At 40.0% G+C, this 21464-nt stretch overlaps 1 protein-coding gene across 4 annotated transcripts in view; it reads left to right on the top strand.

Annotated features, from left to right (window-relative positions):
- Positions 1–21464, top strand: part of LRP2 (LDL receptor related protein 2) — a 224340-nt gene that overhangs the window by 166419 nt on the left and 36457 nt on the right. For all 4 annotated transcript variants that reach the window (XM_037734498.1, XM_017517337.2, XM_037734499.1 and 1 more), the window contains 12 exons: positions 2857–3009; positions 3531–3701; positions 7083–7306; positions 8634–8811; positions 9828–10024; positions 11060–11305; positions 11994–12122; positions 13062–13181; positions 14418–14534; positions 15269–15385; positions 16238–16375; positions 18817–18939. In XM_037734498.1, the coding sequence (XP_037590426.1) occupies positions 2857–3009; positions 3531–3701; positions 7083–7306; positions 8634–8811; positions 9828–10024; positions 11060–11305; positions 11994–12122; positions 13062–13181; positions 14418–14534; positions 15269–15385; positions 16238–16375; positions 18817–18939 (1913 nt within the window). The remainder of the gene's footprint in view (positions 1–2856; positions 3010–3530; positions 3702–7082; positions 7307–8633; positions 8812–9827; positions 10025–11059; positions 11306–11993; positions 12123–13061; positions 13182–14417; positions 14535–15268; positions 15386–16237; positions 16376–18816; positions 18940–21464) is intronic.

Here is a 21464-nt window from a genome sequence, read left to right as displayed (position 1 = left end):
TCCTTCCTTCCTTCCTTCCTTCCTTCCTTCCTTCCTTCCTTCCTTCCTTCCTTCCTTCCTTCTTTCTTTCTCTTTCTTTCTTTCTCTCTCTCTCTCTCCCTCTTTCTTTCTTTCTTCTTTCTTTCCTTTCTAAGATGAGGTTTCACCATGATGGCCAGGCTGGTCTTGAACTCCTGACCTCACGTGATCCACCCACCTCAGCCTCCCAAAGTGCTAGGATTACAGGTGTGAGCCACCGTACCCGGCTTTATTTATTTATTTATTTATTTTTTCAACCACACTTCTTAACATCTCGGTTGAATATCAAATCTATCAGATTCTTGGCAGCATAAACTAATTGGCCTGGTGGTCAGTAGACATCAAGCTGCAACCATTTATGCTATGAAGATTCTTGTGGTAGTCAGCCCAGACCTCCAGAGGAGTCTTCCCCATATCCTCCTATCTGTCCACCTTAAGGGTAAAGATCCTACAACAGATGAGGAGAGTTTGCTTCCTAGTTCTGTCTGACCAGTAGCTGGCCTAACATAGGTGCTGAGTGCTGCTGAATAATGAATGAAACATTGACTAAGCATTCCTATTTTATATATCAGTTCCTGTTTTACATATCCTACATGTCACAAAATATGGTGATTAATGATTTCCAGGAACAGAACTGAACATGGTACTGTTTTTGCCACTATCCTTTGTTCCGGTGCAGAAAAAATAATATTTGAACTGTAAGATACTGTCATTCAGCCCTCTCTCTCAGAAACTGGTAGAATGACATTTCTTTTGGATTTCAGCTACTTTCCTCTCTATCTAGGTGTGTTCTTGATCAGAAGAGAATTAACTACATATGACGAAGATGGGCAAGAAAGTCTGGGCGAGGGTAGGGTGAACTTTTCTTGAAAGTCCAGGAAGGTGCACAACTAGGCTCCACATTCCTAAAAACATGAAGGGCGAATGGAGCCGTTACATTTACATTGGTAGGGGGCAGTTCTAAGATACTAGCTACACTGAAATTAGAAACAGTTTTTTCTCCAATATTAATAAAGATTTCTGCTGCCAACACTATGTGTTTGGTTTCCAAAACCCTTACATTTGATATAACTTTTTTTTTTCTGAGATGGATTTTTTGCTCTTGTTACCCAGACTGGAGTGCAATGGTGTGATCTCGGCTTACCGCAACCCCCGCCTCCTGGGTTCAAGCAATTCTTCTGCCTCAGCCTTTTGTATTTTTAGTAGAGACGGGGTTTCATCTTGTTGACCAGGATGATCTTGATCTCTTGACCTTGTAATCCACCCGCTTCGGCCTCCCAAAGTTCTGGGATTATAGGCATGAGCCACTGCGCCCGGCCCTGATATAACTTTTTAAACCATTATGCACATTGGAAGATAGTGTTGGCTCTCAGTCATCTTAATTTTTCCAGTAGTGGAGATGGAATGTCTTCTCCATGTTCTCTTGAAAAGAATCTGTTTACAGGATGTCTTTTAATTGTGGAATAAAAAGAAATTAATGGGAAAGCAGTAAGCTCAACAGAGTAGAGTGCCCTATGGGGTAGCCAGTCTACCAGCACTTGAATGGTAATAGCAACAGGAATAATAACATGACAAGAATAGAGTGAGACTTTGTCTCACTAATAGCAACTCCTTCTAAGCCTATTGTGATCTGAAATAATGTTTTAAAAAGTCCCTGGTCTAAGGCCTAGCATTTAGCAAGTGTTCAACAATTAGCTACTATTGCTGTCACTATTCTTAGTGTTTATAATGATGGAATCCAAGATTGTAGCCATCTCATTCAGCAGGATTACCCATTTATCCAAGTGAATAAACTGGCAAGACTTGTACGTGTGTATGCATACTCATTCCTTCTTGCTCAAGCCTGAAACGATGCTACTGACCTAAGTTAAACTATTCAGATATCCAGCATGAATGGATAAGGGGTCACTTATTGCAAAGAGGCATTCAAGTCTTTTGGAAGGGAAATCATTCTTACTCCAGTTGGAATTGATTATCAAATCCTAAGTGACCTTCTCATTATAGGGGTATTTAACCCTTTGGAAGGTTATGGATAGTTTAAGACTCTGTTGAAAGCCATGGGCCCCTTGCTAGATAACAGCAATAGGCATTCATACTCTTAAAATTTCACATTTGTTTTAGAAAGTACACAGATCCCCAAAGCTGGCTTCCCTGATTCTGGGTAAAGACCTTGGGTTAAGAACCTTACGGAAAAAATAAATTTTATTGAATAAAAAATATATTTATAACTGAAATATCCTTGGGGTAGCAGCTTCTAACAGATCCTAATACATTTCTAATGCTACTTCGGTTTGATTAAGTAAAACGTGTCACAGGTTAAGAAACTCACTTTGACAGCTTGTCTGACAGAGGCAGGGATGTCTCTTTATCCTACAGATGTCATAATCTTTATCTTAAGGATGTTATAAATCAGAGTTTCTCTGTGCAGTTTCAGTGACACACTTAGACAAGTCTGTTTCCTTGACGCTACCATTTAAACTGCAATGCATGATACTCACCTCTGCTTCCCTGTTCCACTAAGCCTTTGCATTGCCTGGAGAGGGTGCCTTATGCTGCATGAGAAAAGTAAAACCAGACCCCTGATGTGAGGTGTGGCCCCAGTATTTCCTACATGACACCACCTTAAAGTGGGAACTATTGCACACAGTCTTGTACCTTCTATTGCCTCACTTCAGAAAGACCAACTTCCTGTTTTCCCCTGCCCTCATTTGCGTGAAGAAAGGTGCCTTCTAACAACGGTCTGTGATGCTCAGGTAGCTTGGATAGGAAACTGTGTGGCTAAATCTGTACCATTTCACAAAGTAACTGTATTGGTTAACTCCTGGCTCTCCATTTTAGAAAGCTCTACTGGTTGGATGCCCACCTGGATAGCCTTTTTGTCTCTGACCTAAATGGTGAACACCGCCGCATGCTGGCCCAGCACTGTGTGGATGCCAACAACACCTTTTGCTTTGATAATCCCAGAGGAATTGTCCTTCACCCTCAATATGGGTAATTGTCTCCCTGCAATTCTGAGTTTTTCTTTCACCTCCCTAGTCCACCTCGGTTACCAAAAAGGCTATTCATGTAGCTGTCTTAAGGCCAGTGTCTTCCTGGGGTCTGTCTTCTGCTTTTCCTACTGGGTAAATCATTTAGTGTAATGAGTAGAAGCATGGCTTCTTCACATCATCATCAGCTGTTCCGCTTTCTTTGACCTGATACACTTTTGTACTTTTCAAGTCGTGTATTTTGGCTGCATGCAAACAAAATTGTGGTTTTGAAAAACCAATTTCTTTACTGGACTCTCCATGTCAAAGCCACCGAAATTCAGTGAATTACGTTTGTTTGTGAGCACTTTCTCTACTTTGTCCCCTTCCTTTTTCTTTTAAAGATTATTTGCTGTTAGCTCTCTTTCCTTTCTGAGTAGCTCTATAGAATGTAGACTCTATTTCTCTAAATGGAAAAAAGGTGTATATTTTGGCTACTGACGTCTTTTGGCATCAGGGACTGACCCTTTTTGTTTGTCCTGACAGGTACATCTATTGGGCAGACTGGGGTCACCGTGCATACATTGGGAGAGTAGGCATGGATGGAACCAACAAGTCTGTGATTATCTCCACCAAGTTAGAGTGGCCTAATGGCATCACCATTGATTACACCAATGATCTACTGTACTGGGCAGATGCCCACCTGGGTTATATCGAGTACGTACATAGAAAAGCATAAAACAATTGTGTAACTGTTTATTTCGAACATCAGAGCTTGTGATTCAGTCTATTAGTTCCCTCTATTGTCTAACTGGCCTGTCTGTTGGAAGTCACTCGGAGGAAGTCATACTTCTAACTAAACCTCTATGGTATGGTGCAGTAGAAAGAGAGTGAACTGTGAAGTCAATGGATCAGGGTTTATGACGTGGCGTTTTTACTTCTTATTGTTTTTTTCATCTAGAAAATGGGGCTAATAATCTCTCCCTGTGATAGTCAGCTCAGTGTGCAACTCATCTTAGTTTTTTAATCTCTTTACTTTGCTCTCCCTATGAAATATATGATTAATAAATTTTAGTATTTGAGAAAAGGGAAAGAATAAAAGGATTTGAAAAACTTTCCCTAAAATACTTTGGCACATTTACGGTTAAGTACAGTGCAGTGTTTTAGGTAGCAGTAGAGTCTGTTAACATTAATCCAGTATGATAAGTCATTTACATCTTTCTGATAAAAGGATAATTTTTTAAAGGTTTGTTAAATATACTGTTCAATAAAAAGTATTCATTGTAAAAAAGATGATACACATTATTAATCAACCAATATACATGTTTATTTTGAATTTTGCTAGTTATGGCCTAGTTGAACCATAGTAATGTCTTCTGCATGAGCATTTATGAATAATGATCCAGGTACAGCCTGTTGCATTCAAAGGCTTGGAAATGCCATTCATTCAGTAGAGCTATTTCAAAGTTGCTGGTTTTTTTTTTTTTTAATAGAAATTTTGTTCTTCTTTTATATTTTCTTTGCTGCCAAAGTCAGCGTAGAAAAGTTTGAAGTTCTCTAACACCATATGCCCTTGGGACATGCCACTGAAAAAGAATACCTGGCATATTGAAAAAGAAGGAATACCTGGCACATTAGTGCTCTTTCTTCCTGTGCTCATGACAGGCATAATTAATCAATTCCAGAACGTTCTCTTATTGAACTGTTCATTTGCTACACTAAGATAGCCCTTAGCAGTTTCATTGCAGAATTTACCATAGCAGATACTAACTCACTTTTAGAGTAGAGACTAACTTTAATCAGAAGTGGTAAAGTATTACTTCTACTTTACTTATACCATTTTGATGTGATATACTGATGGTGATACCCTTAGCCCTTCCCACAGTGTGTGTATCCTCTCTTGAAAGGCACATCACAGAGCTGAGTTAGCTTCCCATACAATCCTATATTGAATCAATAGAAGCATCAAGATGTTCAAAGAGGCCAGGTGTGGTGGCTCACACCTGTAATCCCAGCACTTTGGGAGGCCAAGGCGGGTAGATCACGAGGTCAGAAGTTCAAGACAAGCCTGGCCAAGATGGTGAAACCCCGTCTCTACTAAAAATACAAAAATTAGCTGGGCATGGGGGTGGGCACCTGTAATCTCAGCTACTCGGGAGGCTGAGGCAGGAGAATTTTGAACCCAGGCGGCAGAGGTTGCAGTGAGCTGACATTGTGCCACTGCACTCCAGCCCCAGCAATAGAGTGAGACTCTGTCCCATAGAAGCTTCAACACCTCTCTCATGGAATTTTGTTGTTCTTTGGGTCTTATAGATTATTCTGGGTCTTGAAAGCTTAGTAGGTTTCACTCAGCATACATTTAGACACTGTTTTCAGGAGCATTAGAAGCGAAAAAGGAAATTTTCTAGTTGCATAATATTCTGTTCACTTTTTGATAAGATCTAATATAGATTATTTATGTAGATGGATTCTAAAATTTAGGCAGTAGACTTCAGTCTAAAAATCAAATCATAATATGAGGCACTGTGATCTGGGAATGAAGGAAACTTCAATATTCATGAGCCATGTTAAATGGGTTACCTGGAGAGGTAGCAATGACTGTGTTCAGAAATATATTTCATAGACACATAAAACAATATATTTTTATAGAGCATCCAGTTCATTCCTTGTACATTTTGGGATGCATCGACACTTCACTGGAGCTTTGCCTGTAGTTCTACCCTCGACAAAAAATACTCATAGAGGTGTCTGAGATCTCTCTACAGAGATTACACAGGAACAGAAAGGAAAGGTGTCAGGACTACTTTCTGGCCTATGATTTTTTTTATAAAATAGATGGTGGCTAGGTGCAGTGGCTCATACTTATAGTCCAGCACTTTGGGAGGCTGAGACGGGCAGATTGCATGAACTCAGCAGTTTAAGAGCAGCTTGGGCCACATGACGAAACTCTGTCTCTACAAAAATTACAAAAATTAGCTGGATATGGTGGCACCTGCCTGAAGTCCCAGCTACTCAGGAGGCTGAGGTGGGAGGATCACTTGAACTTAGGAGGAGGAGGAGGTTGCAGTGAGCTGACATTGCGCCGCTGCACTCCAGCTTGGGTGTCAGAGTGAGGCTGTCTCAAAATAAATAAATAAAACAGACGATGACTAATTTCTGGTCATTCACCTACATCCTTATCAACAGAGGCCAAGCACGTCTTCAAGTTTTCCTATGGCTTCTATAAGTTACCATAAATTATGATATTTTTGGAAATATTTTTAACATTGCGTGGCTAACATTATTGATTTCTTAGTTGCTAGCTTGTTCTATCTCCTGTTTGAATTTTAGGATCTGTTCCAAATTTTAAAAATATTAAATTGTCACTATTTTAGAAATGATTTTTTATATAGACCTATAGTAATGAATGAGCCCTTGAAACTGAGAGGGCTTGGAAATTTGGCTGAGGATCCTCTGTAACATATTGAAATCTGAGAGCCTTCTCTGGAGGTTTATTCATCTGGAAAAGTATTCGCTAATAGTATCATGGCATGATTAATAATAAATGTCCTGCTGTTGTTTGCAAAGTTAACCCTGCAGGCCTGTAAGTCGTATTCCCCTTAGGTTATTCTGAGAACCCAACTATCTCCTAGAATAGCTTCTTGTCCTGAATGTTAAGAGAAGGTAGAGTTACAGTACTATATTGCTATCTTCTTATTTCTTGCATTGGTGTTGGAAGAAACACAAATGGTGTTCACCCCAGGATATCAAAAGGGTGCTTAATGAGGAACATCAACATAAGAGGTCATAAGCCTACAACAGCTATACCAGCTTCATCTGCAGGAAAGCAGCTATGTTTAGGAATTAGCATTTGTTTAAACTCCTGACACTATTTCTATTTTGTTAAGCATTGCTTTTTCACTTCTCTATCTTTTGTTCAATTTGAATAAATCCTTTAAGTTTAGTTTTTGTTTTAATATGAGGAGTTTTGAGGATTTGAACTTAAATTATCTCTAGGAGGTAGAATTTTATTACTGATTTGTGAATTCATTTATTCTGCAAGACATTAGAGGAGAGGGATTTCCTTCGTCACGTGACCCTCTCTGCTTACTGCTGCAGGTACTCTGATTTGGAGGGCCGCCATCGACACACAGTGTATGACGGAACACTGCCTCACCCCTTTGCTATTACCATTTTTGAAGACACTATTTATTGGACAGATTGGAATACAAGGACAGTGGAAAAGGGAAACAAATTTGATGGATCACAAAGACAGACATTGGTGAACACAACACACAGACCATTTGACATCCATGTGTACCATCCGTATAGGCAGCCCATTGGTGAGTAAGTGGTTGAGGGGTTTGCCGTGGTTGCCCTGGGTTATGTGCATGTTGTTATTGTTTTTATCATTTATAAAGAGTTTGTTGTCACTTGTTAGTGTTTCCTTCAAAGCATGTGCTGAAAGTTGAGAGTAGGTAGATATTTTTACAGTTTATGCCTCTCCCCTTAGGAAAGACTACTTAGAACTCTCCTTTTTCTTAAAACTTGTACAATTCTTTAAGATCATATTTTTTTCTTTGTTTTTGATAAGATTTAACAGTTATTGTGTTGCCGTATTTACTTTATCTATTTCTATGCGAGGACTGGCGTATTTTAAAGGAATGAAAAATATGGTATTTCAGCTTTGAATACTAAATACTAAATAAATGTGTATGATATTGTATTGTGTATAAAACAGATATTATTCTTATCTTCTAGAAGATAATATCAAGAGCAGTGCATTTTAGTGTTTCATAAATAAGAACTTGTTTTTATTTGATTGTGAACTTATTTTTTTATGCAATTAAAGCAACTTCGTGATTTAGAGTTAATGTAATAAAGGTCTAGAGTATATTTTGGGTTTTTGTGGGTTTGCTTTGTTGTGATGTCTTGCTAAAACATGATAAACTTGGAATTAAGGAAAAATGAGAATTAGCAAAATAAAGAAATTCAGTATTTCTTTCTGGAAGTTAATATTCATATCATTTTATTAGAAGTAAATATTTGGGAGGCTGAGGCAGGAGAATCACATGAATCCGGGAGGTGGAGGTTGCGGTGAGCCGAGATCACGCCATTGCACTCCTGCGTGGGTGACTGTGTGAGACTCCGTGTCAAACAAACAGACAAACAAACAAACAAAAAAAGAAGTTCAAATAAATATTCACCTCCAAGTGGTGACCCAGAAAATTAATAAAGATGCTACTCGGTTTATTCATCCACATTAGTTTTGGCCAAACCTCTGGTACCTATATACTTAGAATGAGGGAATGAGTATAGCATTTGTTGGAAATTAAAACTTTAACCTATGTCTGGGCACATGAGTATAAGCTAAGTTTACTGCCTGCTGTCCCAGGACTTAGAGAAACACATCTTTTCTCTTCAGAAACACCAGCGAGTATGACTCACTTCTGGTGGCATATAAATGAACTTTCTCAAAGCAAAGGGTTGTCGCTTATATAACTATCACCTGTTTTGTTTAGGAACTTTGGGGAAAATAATAAATCTAGGATGGTTGTTTTTCTTGCTCTCTAAGAGGTGATGAGTTTAATATAAAGTTGTGTAATCAGCTAATCTGTGCTTGATACTGTCTTTAAGCCAATGAACATATTTTTCTTTCTTTTCCATTAGTAAGCAATCCCTGTGGTACCAACAATGGTGGCTGTTCTCATCTCTGCCTCATCAAACCAGGAGGAAAAGGGTTCACCTGTGAGTGTCCGGATGACTTCCGCACCCTTCAGCTGAGTGGCAGCACCTACTGCCTGCCCATGTGCTCCAGCACCCAGTTCCTGTGTGCTAACAATGAAAAGTAAGCCTCTCTTTCCCCTCTCCTCAGTGCCTCTCTAGCCCTTGGACAGGCATTGACCTTCAAGGCTATAAGAGATGGGAGTTTTCTAATGAGACAAGGTTTTGGTTAATTAACTTGGTTCGTGTGGAACACAGCAAGACTCTCAGACTCCAACTTCAGATAATCCTTTCCATGAATAGAAGGAATTTGTTAACCAAACTGTTATGCCTGTATATGCAAGCTTTCATAGAAAGGGAGTAAACCATGCAATTCTCATTTCTAATTGTCCTGAGTGTTGGAGCCAGAGTGTATATAAGTATGTACTGAAAAATAGTCCTCAGAAGTAATAGAATTTCACTGTCTTTTCCAAGCCTATGTTGGCCTAGCTCCTTAGCTGCCTATGCTAGGGGCTCTAGGGCTACACATTCAAAGCCATTTTTGATCGTTTGTGTTTGCTATGAAACATGGCCACAGATTATTTCCTTAACAACGTCCACAGGCCATTGATGACTAGAGGACTGGAGTTAGAGAGTGGCATGGAGAGAGGCATTAACGCAGATTATAGTGTCTAAGATGCAGAGATAGATGACTGTGGTGATTAAGATATCTGAGATTAAGACTCTAGCATACACTTATCGTGAGAAAGACCCTCAACAATCATTATTGCTTTCAGACTTCCCAAACACTACTTGAATACCTTTTATATCACCCTGGCAGACAATCTCAACCAATCACTGCTCCTGGAACACAGCTCCAAATACCCACTCTTTATTTATTGTTTATTGTGGAAGGAATTTATTCATCATACTTAAAGCATATTCTCAGTGTGTATTTGGATCTTAACAAACCTGTTCTATCTCACCAAGTTATGTTTTCTCTGAAAATATACTACTGTAACTGAGATTTAATTGATCCTCTTCTGGGGCCACAGGATAACTCATGCATATCATTTCTTGGAATCAGTGTTGACTTCTTCTCTCCAGATTACTGTTGCTCCTGGTGCTTTGCTAGAGAAGTGCTGTATGTTCTCTGTGCAGGTGCATCCCTATCTGGTGGAAATGTGATGGACAGAAAGACTGCTCGGATGGCTCTGATGAACCGACCCTTTGCCCGCAGCGCTTCTGCCGGGTAGGACAGTTCCAGTGCAATGACGGCAACTGCACCAGCCCGCAGTCTTTATGCAATGCTCACCAAAATTGCCCTGATGGGTCTGACGAAGACCATCTTCTTTGTGGTGTGTTGAATTGCTTTGTGCCTCTTTTTCCCATTTCTATGTTGATTGTATACAATCATGATTCTGTGGGTATTTCCTGAATATCATGAAATAAAAACCAGTTAAAAAGTCCTAGAAGGAAACTCAGACTCCACCCTTTTTCTATTTTTATAAAGTTTTTAAAAGAAGTCTTCAGGTCTTCACAAGGCAAATGGTTGATGTAGATAGTAAATTGTCTCTATTGGTGTCTCTTTGCCATGTACGAGGCATTGAATCCCCTTTGAGAGCTAACATTGAGGAGGAAATGAGGGGTTTCCATCCCCATTTTTAAGAGGGACTCTCAGTTGTAATATTTATTTATGTTTCCATTTTAAAAGGCAAAAAGATTTAAAAAGGTTGATCACAGTGACTCATACCTGTAATCCCAACCCTTTGGGAGACTGAGGCAGGTGGATTGCTTGAGCCCAGGATTTCAAGACCAGCCTAGGCAACATGGAAAACGCCCATTGCTACAAAAACACAAATGATTAGCTGGGCATTGTGGCATGTGCCTGTAGTCTCAGCTACTTGGGAGGCTGCAATAAGAGAATAGCTTGAGCCTGGGAGGTCAAGGCTGCAGTGAGCTGAGTTTGTGCCACTGCATTCAATCCTGGGTGATGAAGCCAGACCCTGTCTCAAGACAAAAAAAGAAATAAATAATTAAATAGCCAAAAAAATAAAATCCCCCCCAAACTAAAAACAACACATCAATAACAGCAACAAACACAAAGTTTGAAGATTATTTTCCAGTAGGATAATAGGGACAGAGGAAGGTATGTTTAATAGGTCAGGGCATTCAGTTCTTACACTGCATGCAATAAAAAGATATTTAAGAATTTGGGAGACAGTAATAGTCAAAAGCAGTACCCCATGTAGTAGTACTGGTTGATAAGTACATTAGGAAATAAGTCCTCTAAAAAGAAATCATGATCAAGTGATTCAGGATTCATCAGTGTCTGTTAGGAACTTTCATTCTTGATGCCCTCCAAGCTGATAACCAAATGTCCCTGCTTTCAGAGAATCACCACTGCGACACCAATGAGTGGCAGTGTGCCAACAAACGTTGCATCCCAGAATCCTGGCAGTGTGACACATTTAATGACTGTGAGGATAACTCAGATGAAGACAGTTCCCACTGTGCCAGCCGGACCTGCCGGCCGGGCCAGTTCCGTTGTGCCAACGGCCGCTGCATCCCGCAGGCCTGGAAGTGTGATGTGGATAATGATTGTGGAGACCACTCGGATGAGCCCATTGAAGAATGCAGTAAGTTCCTGTGGGAGGGCCAAGGCATGACCAGAGTGGAGAGACACAAGGAGAGTTCCATGTGGACTGAGAGAGGACAAGGAGCTTTCTTTTTCACCCTGATGGGATGCTCTCCCTTGACACTCCTGCAAACTCTGGCACTGCAAGGCAGAGTATAGCTGTATGGCTTGCAGGTGGAACCAGACACTGTTTCTGAAGTGGCTAATACCTCCTTTTGATACATAGGATGTCTAAGCAACCAGAATATGATGTCAAGAACTTACATTTTGTGTATCTACTGCTTTCTCACTTGAGCCACAGAGAAACATTATGAGATAGGGAGTGTTAACCAATTGTATTTTACAGATGAGGAAACTGAGGTTCACATATTACTGTTTAGTGTCAGACCTAACACTTCAGCACTGGGTTCAACACTTCAACCCAGGTTTTTTACTTCAGTCCCTGCCCTTCCCCAAGCCCACCCACAAAGATATACTACAAAACAAATGAGAGGTGCTGAGATAGTGAGAAAAGTTAGGACTGTTTTTCTGTTCATGGGAAGCAGATCATAAAACAGACACATAATGCCAGAGTCACTTTGCTTGGTAACATGGTCATTGTTACTCCTCAGTACCTGGACCTCAATGTGACAATGGAAGGCTGCCTTCTTGTTCCTCCAGTCTGACTTCGCTGCTTCCTCCCTTTTCAGTGAGCTCTGCCCATCTCTGTGACAACTTCACAGAATTCAGCTGCAAAACAAATTACCGCTGCATCCCAAAGTGGGCCGTGTGCAATGGTGTTGACGACTGCAGGGACAACAGTGATGAGCAAGGCTGCGGTAGGAGGGGGTCACGGGGGAGGGGGGGGCGGGACAAGAAACTTCACATGTCACATGCCATTTATTAGATGAGAGATGAGAGTGGATTTCCCATGTCATCTTTTCTTACCTCTATAAAAAAAATTTGTTGATTCTTCTAATAACATGTTAAATTTTTTGCCACATTTTGCAGGGTTACTGGGGCAATTTAATTTATAGCATTTTAAATCATGCGATGCTTGAGGAAGTTATTATTAAGATGTTAGAAACTATAATTTCTTCCAAATGTAGAATCCTTAGTTACACTTGACAAGTTTAAATTGTTTGTCTAATTTGATAAATTGGTTGAAATTGGTGGAAAGGGGTTAGAAGAAAGAGTTGGTATCTATCTCTAAAAAGGATATTTCCAAATTAGAATATTTCTTATTTTCATATTCTGAATGTCTCTCTGATTTTCCCTCTTATCTACTGGACATCTGTAGTCCCTCTGGCAACATGGGAAAGCCAGATAAATTAATGGAATTTGTCAAGAATAGTCATAGAGTCTAACATGAAACCAAAGTGTCAATGAGTATGAGTTTTGGGTTTAGCTGAAGAGAAGTAAGGAAGATACTGGATTGCTTTAAGAACACTGAGTCCAATCAACTGAAGACAATATGATTGAAGTATTCTATTTATTATGGCCTCATTTTAGCCTCCCATATCAGGCCTTTGCTGCAAATTACAAACCAGATACCATTTCATTTCTTTGCACAGTTTCTACCAAAGGGAATGGACCTAGTTTCAAGAAGTAGGCTGGGTTCGGGGTAGTTAAAAGAGGGAATGTTGACCATGAATATTGCTGGCATTCCTCTCTCTGGGAGCTTCAAGAATATGGTAACACAATTCTCAGACTGTCTTACAAAGAAGCTAGTACTACTTTGTGCCTTTTGGTTTATGAAGTCTTTGCAATGCTTTCAGAGGAGAGGACATGCCATCCTGTGGGGGATTTCCGCTGTAAAAATCACCACTGCATCCCTCTTCGTTGGCAATGTGATGGACAAAATGACTGTGGTGATAACTCAGATGAGGAAAACTGTGGTGAGTGTTCACAGTCCTGTGATCCTTATGTGCCACCAGAGCTGAGAGGTTTGCTCCTTTTCTGTAATTCAACTGTCTATGTCATTGATTCTCATTGGGTAGGATGACATCTCTTTCTTCCTGCTGGTCAGTACATTTTTGCTTTTTCTTCCACTAAAGACGTAAGCATCTCCTGAGATGCTTCAAATCAAGCTTTTGGAGGAAGATATTTACTGAAGTTTATCTTTGTGTACTGAATTTATTTACACTCAACTTTTTTTTTTTCAGAAAAACTTGAGTGACTTATGATAAAGGAAATATATAATAAGATAAATAGAAACAGAAAATCAGGACAAAGGGAAGTAGAGGGAAGAAAGGTGCTAAACCAGAGACACTGCTTCTTAAGCTCTTTCCCCAAAATGGCCTTCATAGGAGAGGAGAGAGAACTTGTGTTTGGATTATTACTGGAATAGCTGACTATTTTAGAAGGGTTAATGGTTAAATAACAGGACAAGTTTTAGTTTCTGTCTCCCAGTTGAAGGTACTGACTACAAGGCATTGGATAGGGAGGTTGAGGAAAGGAAGCCAAGAGGCTGAATCATATCATAGTAAATGGTCAGAACACACTCAATTTTGTGTTCTGAAAACAAGCTTAATGAAGTCCTATCCAGAGCATATATCACTGACTCATGATATGTGTCAGCTTCTAATTGACTAATGAAATACATTCTAACTTTACCCACCTTTTGGAAGAAATTAGGAAGCTGACTACACCTGAAAATATCATTCAGCTAAAAACTTACACAAAAGGATAATCCAACTGGCATTTTTTAAAATTAATAAATGTTCATATTGAATGCTATAACAGTTATCTTGAGTTTCATGAAATTAAAAAAAAAAATCTTAAGATAAAATCAAGCTGGGCATGGTGGCATACACCTGCAGTCCCAGCCACTCAGGAGCCTGAGCTGGGAGGATTACTTTAGTCCAGTTCAAAGCCAGCAATGTTAAAAGTTCCTATTTCCAAAAAAAAAAAAAAGATAAGAATCACCTTTGGACAAACCTCTTATCAAAGGCCATTCTTTCCAGACTCAAAACTAAGGTGAAAGGTCTAGTTTTGGAGGGTGAATGACCTGCCCAAGCACACCTCTGGGGCTTAGGACACCAGAAGGCATTGGGCACCCAGGGCAGCTCACAAGACAACTCCTGTGTGTAATTCCTGGTGCACACTCATGGCCAGGTTCCTTTCCTTTCCAGCCCCCCGGGAGTGCACGGAGAGCGAGTTTCGATGTGTCAATCAGCAGTGCATTCCCTCACGATGGATCTGTGACCATTACAACGACTGTGGGGACAACTCGGATGAACGGGACTGTGGTAACTGTCATTGGAGGAGCTTACCATAGAATTTTGTACTGTGACAGTGTAGGGACTTCAAATTAGTGTTTATAAGGCTTTTAGAGGAAAATGACTTTTCATATGTGTAATATATAAACCTTAGCATAACACAGTATCTTCTGTGCTCTGTATTTCCTATGTTTTATTCTTAACTCATAGCAGTCTAGGTCAGTCATAATAAAGACAAATAGCAAGGAATTTTTAAAAATCTAATTTTAATCTCAACACTTCTTAGGAGCAGATTTTAATCTGCATTAGCCTTGTAAACAAAGACATTAATCTTGCTATTAGTCCACAGAAAGTCACTCTAAGGAATATACATGTACCAGTATGATGCTCCTGTGTAGAGGTCAGATCACTGAAAAAGGAATCCTAAACCCCAAGTAATTTTTATAGCTCTTTACTGATTAGGTGTTGGGTCTTAGGAAAATTAGAAAACATTGATAATTGGGGAATTCTGATTTCTGAGGAAAATCTTAAGAGCTGGAGATTATTTAATAGAAGGGAGCAAGGTACTTCTATCTCTGTACATTGAGTGGGGAAAGTGTGAGTTTTGAGAATTTATTAATTTGCTAACCACAAGTTGTGGGTTTGCTTTGAGACAGTCATGGGGCGTGGATAGGAATGTGACGGAGTACTCACTGTACTCCAGGTACCTAATATCTGACTGAAAATGACAAGGCCTTCTTGGAATGATGATCTTTTGTCTTCAGAGATGAGGACCTGCCATCCTGAGTATTTTCAGTGTACAAGTGGACATTGTGTACGCAGTGATTTGAAATGTGATGGTACTGCTGACTGTTTGGATGCCTCTGATGAAGCTGATTGTCGTAAGTCACTAGACACATATGTAGTGCTACTTACCTAAGACTATGGATGTGATAGTTTAGATATCAGTTAGCTACCACTTCTTAGATTAAAAGGCCATAGGTATTGTCTGTTCAGCATGCACTGACAATGATCAGTTCTACGTCACCATAATCATCTATTTGGTAATGGCCATTCAAGTGCACTTCCTTGGTATTTTAAATGGAGAATATATTAAGTAATCTGTGCTAACAATTTATTTATATATTATCAGCTATTATACAAATCATTAATTGACTGAAAAACATTTCAGGTTAAAAAACAAATATTTACACAATGAAAACAGTAGTATAAACATCTTGGGTTGGATATTAGAACATATTGAATTTATAGCATTAAAAATTTTCCCAATCACACGATGGGGTATATAAATGATTAAAACTGGAAAGCCAATATGGTTACTCAAAGATGAGTCTTTATGGATCACTTGAATAATGCAAACTGTTGTTCCATCATTATTGCTGATCCGTCAACAATAACTGGCATCCCTGATAACTATCCATGATGGTTACTGTTGATGATGTGGTTGCCAAAGAGACTTTATAAACGTACGTGGGTCAAACCAGTCCTGACACTTGCCTGTAGAGACTAAGTTCAGTGCTGTCCACAGGATGATTCATGCCTTTGGAAACTGGGCTCTGACAGCTGCCCTAAGACATAGCCCACCCGACTTTCAGACAGGTCAAGGCTACTATACATCTTGATGAATAAAGAAGAGCAGGCTATAATGGCAAGAGCCAAAGGAGAAATAGCAGGAAGCTTTCCCAAACTAGTCAATTTGTACAATAATTTGAATGTTTTCTTTCCCATGGCAGCCACACGCTTTCCTGATGGCGCATACTGCCAGGCTACTATGTTCGAATGCAAAAACCATGTTTGTATCCCACAATATTGGAAATGTGATGGCGATAACGACTGTGGCGATGGTTCAGATGAAGAACTTCACCAGTGCTGTAAGAGGGAGCGAAACGGAGTGAACGAGAGTGGTGTTTTCTGTTAAATCTCAGTGTTTCTTACATGCAGCATGTGAGCCTGGAGGAGAGATGTACAGTTGTTGACTGGACACAGGATAAACATTGGTGTTATTTCACTTGGTCTTCCAGCTTCAGTTCTCTCTGTAACCTGAGAAAGTTGGGAAAACCTCCATTGTTTTAAACATTTTGTGGCCTTAGAAAACAATGTCCTTAAAGGAAATCTTGCTTGAAAACCCAGTGTGCATAAATAAAGGCAGGTCTGTTGTGGCTGAGTCTGAGGAAGGGCAGGGAGGAGACTGTACCTCTCTTGCTCCATCCTACTTTGGGTGCCCCTGAAGTACCCTCTCCAAATCCCTATAGCTTCCTGGAACACCTTTAGAAAATGCTGAGACTTTCTTAATCTTTACAGTCACTTTCTTTTAACATTGTGATTCAAGGCCATCTAATTCCCTCTTGTTGAATGATGCATATATATATGTTTTAAACCCCGCTCATTTGTGAGTCTCAATTCAGGTACATGTTAGAAGCAGTGGAGGAAGGGTATTTCAAAATCACGTGCACTGGTCTCACCCTAGGCTTAGACCAGATAAAGCAGAATCTCCAAGGATGAAGCCTGCCCATATATTTATTTTAAAAAGCTTCTTAGCTTTTTAGTTTAGTCCCCTGGTTGAGAACTACTGATTTTAAGAAAGTGAAGGAAAATAGAGTTTGTTTCAGTCATTTTGCTACATGCTGTGAGTCATCGGAGAAACTCTAGGGTAATAATTCTCAAAAGTGTCTTCACTGGACTAGGAATATCAATGCCATTTGGGAACATGTTAGAAATGCAAATTCAGGGGCTGCACCCTATCCAAACAGAAATAAAAAATCAAGACCAGGAGAAGTAGAGGAAGGAGAGGCATTAACTCAAAGACCTTGCTTTTTAAGCTCTTTCCCCAAAATAGTCTTAATTTTGTGGGAAAATTAAGGGCCTAATAATCTATACATTAACAGGACCCTCAAATGATTCTGATGCAAGTTAAAGTGTTAGGATTTTGTATAAGTAAAAGCCCTCAACCTAGGAGACAGGTCCTCAGAAGCACTCCTCCTGGAAGTTCACATTGCATCCTCCATTCCCTTTCCCAGCTTCATCACTACTCATTTTTAGCCCAGAGATTTGACTAGTGAAAATGGTATGTCTTAGTATTTTGTTCCTCCTCAGACAACATTAATTAGTGTTCATTATATTTCACAGTGGCATCCCAACATTTTTCTTTACTTGTTAGGAACTAGGCTTGTTTTGCTTTTAACTTCATGAAACTTGAGACATATCTTAGACATGCCTAACTTTCAAAGAAGTCCTTAGGAAATCTCTTCTCTCCATAAGGTAAAATGCCCATAGCTAGTAAAAGTAAACTTTGAAGAGTTAGGGACACAGCTACATTAATAAATTTCCAACACTTTTATAATATTGTACTTGCCTTTCACAGAAAATAATTATTGCAATAGTTCTATTAAAATATTTCCAAGAACCAGCCCTTAGATCTGATCTTTTCCCTTCAACAAATCTCATTACAAGTCTCTCCTCTTGATCCCTGTGAGTGATGGAAAGGCAGAAGGAAAATCAGGCAACCCAAATCCTCCATGTGAAAGAAGCCCACATGTATGTTGAGCTTACTGAATTTGTGGTACATGCATAGAGAACCATGTTCCCTGTACCAAACAATTAGGAGACCCAGGGACTACCCTTTAGTTCCTCACAGCTGTACTGGCAGCAGCTAGAGGTCTCACTCTGGACAACAGATCATTCGGGTTTTGATTGTGAGTTATGGATTTTCAATGTAAGAGGTGAAGGAATTCAGGAAGGAAAATCCAACACAATTTAAAGCTTCAATAAATGACTCATGCTCTAGAGGCTCTAGGACAACTGCCATCAGAAGGATCAAGCAGATGGCCTCCTGGCTGTCGGATAAGAGCCCATGTACTGCCAACCTGTCCAGCCTCGTGGCCCCCATTATGCTCCACACTCCATGCTCTAGCCACAGAGGCCTTTATTCAGGTCCAGAGACCTGCCATGCTTCTCCCTGACTCAGAAGCTATGGGAAGTTTCTTCCAAGCCTTCCTCTCCCTAAGTTATGCCAGATGACCCCAGTGGATATTTCCCAGTTGTAATTGAATGGTTAATCTGAAAAGTCTGTTTCTCTATCAGAATGAAAGTTCCATGAGGACAAGGACTGTGTCTTTCTTGTTCCCCATCGTATCTAGTGCCTAGCATAGTGCCTTACTGTGTACTAGATATGTAAGGTGTATCTGTAGACTGATTGATCAGATGAGTAAATGAGTGCATGGATGAAGTAAGCTTGGTGCTGGCACCAGAGTATTTTAGATATTGACACTTAGATTCTACTCTTGTAATTTCATTTTTCCATCTTTCCTTTCAGTGAATATTCCCTGTAATTCACCAAATCGTTTCCGGTGTGACAACAATCGCTGCATTTATGGTCATGAGGTGTGCAACGGTGTGGATGACTGTGGAGATGGAACTGATGAGACAGAGGAGCACTGTAAGCAAAAGTCAAAAGGGAGAAGGAGAAAGGAAGGACCCCAAGTTGTCGGCAGTTTGCAAAATGTACCCCTGGGAGTTCAGTTTGTTTTACAGAGTTCTGTCCATGACTGCGGATCTCTGCTGACATAATTGTTCACAAGACCATACCACATGCATTGCTTCCATGTAACTCTGCCTCTTTCTTCCTGTCTCATTTGAGCCTGATCCTGGAAAATCCATTAATTTTTCAGCCTTTGTTTAAACGTTTAATAAGCCTTCCCCTTCCTCTTTTCTCATAAGAAAATGAGAACAAACACTAAATATTGGTTGAGTCACACCTCACAAATTCATAGTTTATTTTCTTTCAAATATAAGATTTGAGGATTCTTCAGCCTAGAGTTGCTAATTGCTAATCTAGGCAGGTGCCCGGCTGCAGAGATCATGTAAAGTAAGGCAGCACTGGTGTTAACAGAGCTAATCTAATATCCATGTCGAAAATGAAAATTGATTTCCCAGAAGAGAAAAGTGATAGATTAGTTTAAGATGGAAGTGTCAAGCTGGCTGGATTTAATATTTCAGGCATTGAAATATCTGTGCTTTTTCTATACTTTCAAAATGTTTTAAAATCTATTCATTGAAAGAGAAAGTTGATCAATTTTCTGGGCAATTTAATTTGCCTAGAAAAAAGTCAGTGAGGAAGATCATTTCCCCAACTTCAGTTCGTTTTTTTTTTTCCCCTAAAAAGATATTATCTGGGAAAATTAAGATAAATGCCTATTTTTTCCATATTCTATTTTTTTGTATTGATGTGGCCTTAGAATGCTTTCCCACAGAATGCTTACTTCCAGCCCCCATCCCAGAGGGGACTGTCTGTCAGGGAGGACTTTGACACTACTGCAACCTTCAAGGTTGTATTCCTATTATTATTATTATTACTGGCAGAGATGAATCTGTGGCTATAGCATTAATACATTTATTTGAGGCATAACACAAAAGGATGAAAACCCAGAAATAAAATCTTTTTTTTTTGAGACGGAGTCTTGCTCTGTTGCCCAGGCTGGGGTGCAGTGGCGCAATCTTGGCTCACTGCAACCTCTGTCTCCCAGGTTCAAGCTATTCTTCTGCCTCAGCCTCCTGAGTAGCTGGGATTACAGGTGCATGCCACCACACCTGGCTAATTTTTGTATTTTTAGTAGAGACAAGGTTTCACCATATTGGCTAGGCTGAACTCCTGACCTCATGATCCGCCCATCTTGGCCTCCCAAAGTGCTGGGATTACAGGCATGAGCCACCGCACCTGGCCATAAAATAATTTTTTAAAAATTTGAGTAGATTTTCCCCTTCCTCTTTTCTCTTTCCATTTCCCCTACTAATAATGCCCTTAAAAAAAAAAAAAAGAAGCAAGACATTTGTAGCACATGGTCAAATCCCAGAGTAAAAAAAAAGATCCATAAACTTTTATTCTTTCCAAGGAGCAGGGTTTTATTTTGGGAAACCACTACCAGCCACCACAGGAAGCAAACTGCAATATTCCAGTGGCTTAAAATGGCGAAGATTCATTTCTCACTCATGTTAAGTTTAATGACAGACAAGCAACCCTCCCCCGTCCTATAATATGCCATCAGGAAGACATTCAAGGTTGGGAAGGTAGGAGAAGATCTACATGGTGGAGGCACACAGGTTCTTAACTTCCTGAACCTGGAAATAACAGATATCCTCGTGCTCACAGTCCATGGGTCAGAACCAGTCACATGGCCCTGATCTAACTATAAGGGAGACTGCAAGAACTCATTCTCATACAATTTACCCTTGTGTCACTAAATATTCCTTTATGATTTTCTTCTCACACTCTTAACCCCTCCCCAAGGGACATAGCTCATAGTCCATTCAGAAACTGAAATCCAGGACCTCTGGGTAATGGGCAGTAGCCACTCAATCAGTTCCAGATGTGGTTCCTCTTGGTTTGGAGACCCACAAACTAATAAACTAGTTTTATCAGTGCCATCGGCTCCTAATAGGTAGTGGCAGAACAGGGGCAACACAATAGAAATAAACATTCCCATTGGAAAAAAAAGAGAGAATCATGGCAATCACCAGTCTGTAGCAATTCTCAAGTCCCACTGGGCTAGGATGACACATGTTGACACAGGACAGTCCTGATTCATGTCTGCTGCCCTGGTGGAATTATGAATAGCACCACCTTTATGTTCAAAAGCACACTGGCTTGGAAAGGAGGGTAAATTACATAGTGACTCTGGGAAGACATCATAAAGGCCCCTTCTTCCGGGAATGGACAGGATTTATTGATTAGCTTGTGCCTCTGCTCTGAGAGGAACTCCTATGTCCAAGTGTCCCTCATTGTCTCTGACTCTACCCTTTGAGAGTTTTTCGTTGTCTATTTTCCTCTTCAAATGAAGAGGGAAAGGGAAATATTGCTCCCATTAGAGCCTGCACAAGTTTCTCAGCCTACTTCTTGCTTACAGAAGGTTGGGACCCCAAGTTTTTTTTTTTTTTTTTTTTTTGAGATGGAGTTTCGCTCTTGTT

This window comes from Cebus imitator, unplaced genomic scaffold (assembly GCF_001604975.1).
Source record: "Cebus imitator isolate Cc_AM_T3 unplaced genomic scaffold, Cebus_imitator-1.0 Scaffold628, whole genome shotgun sequence".
In the NCBI taxonomy this organism is placed as follows: Eukaryota; Metazoa; Chordata; class Mammalia; order Primates; family Cebidae; genus Cebus; species Cebus imitator.
Note: the sequence above shows the minus strand (reverse complement) of the source record. Positions and strands in the feature narration are given on the sequence as shown.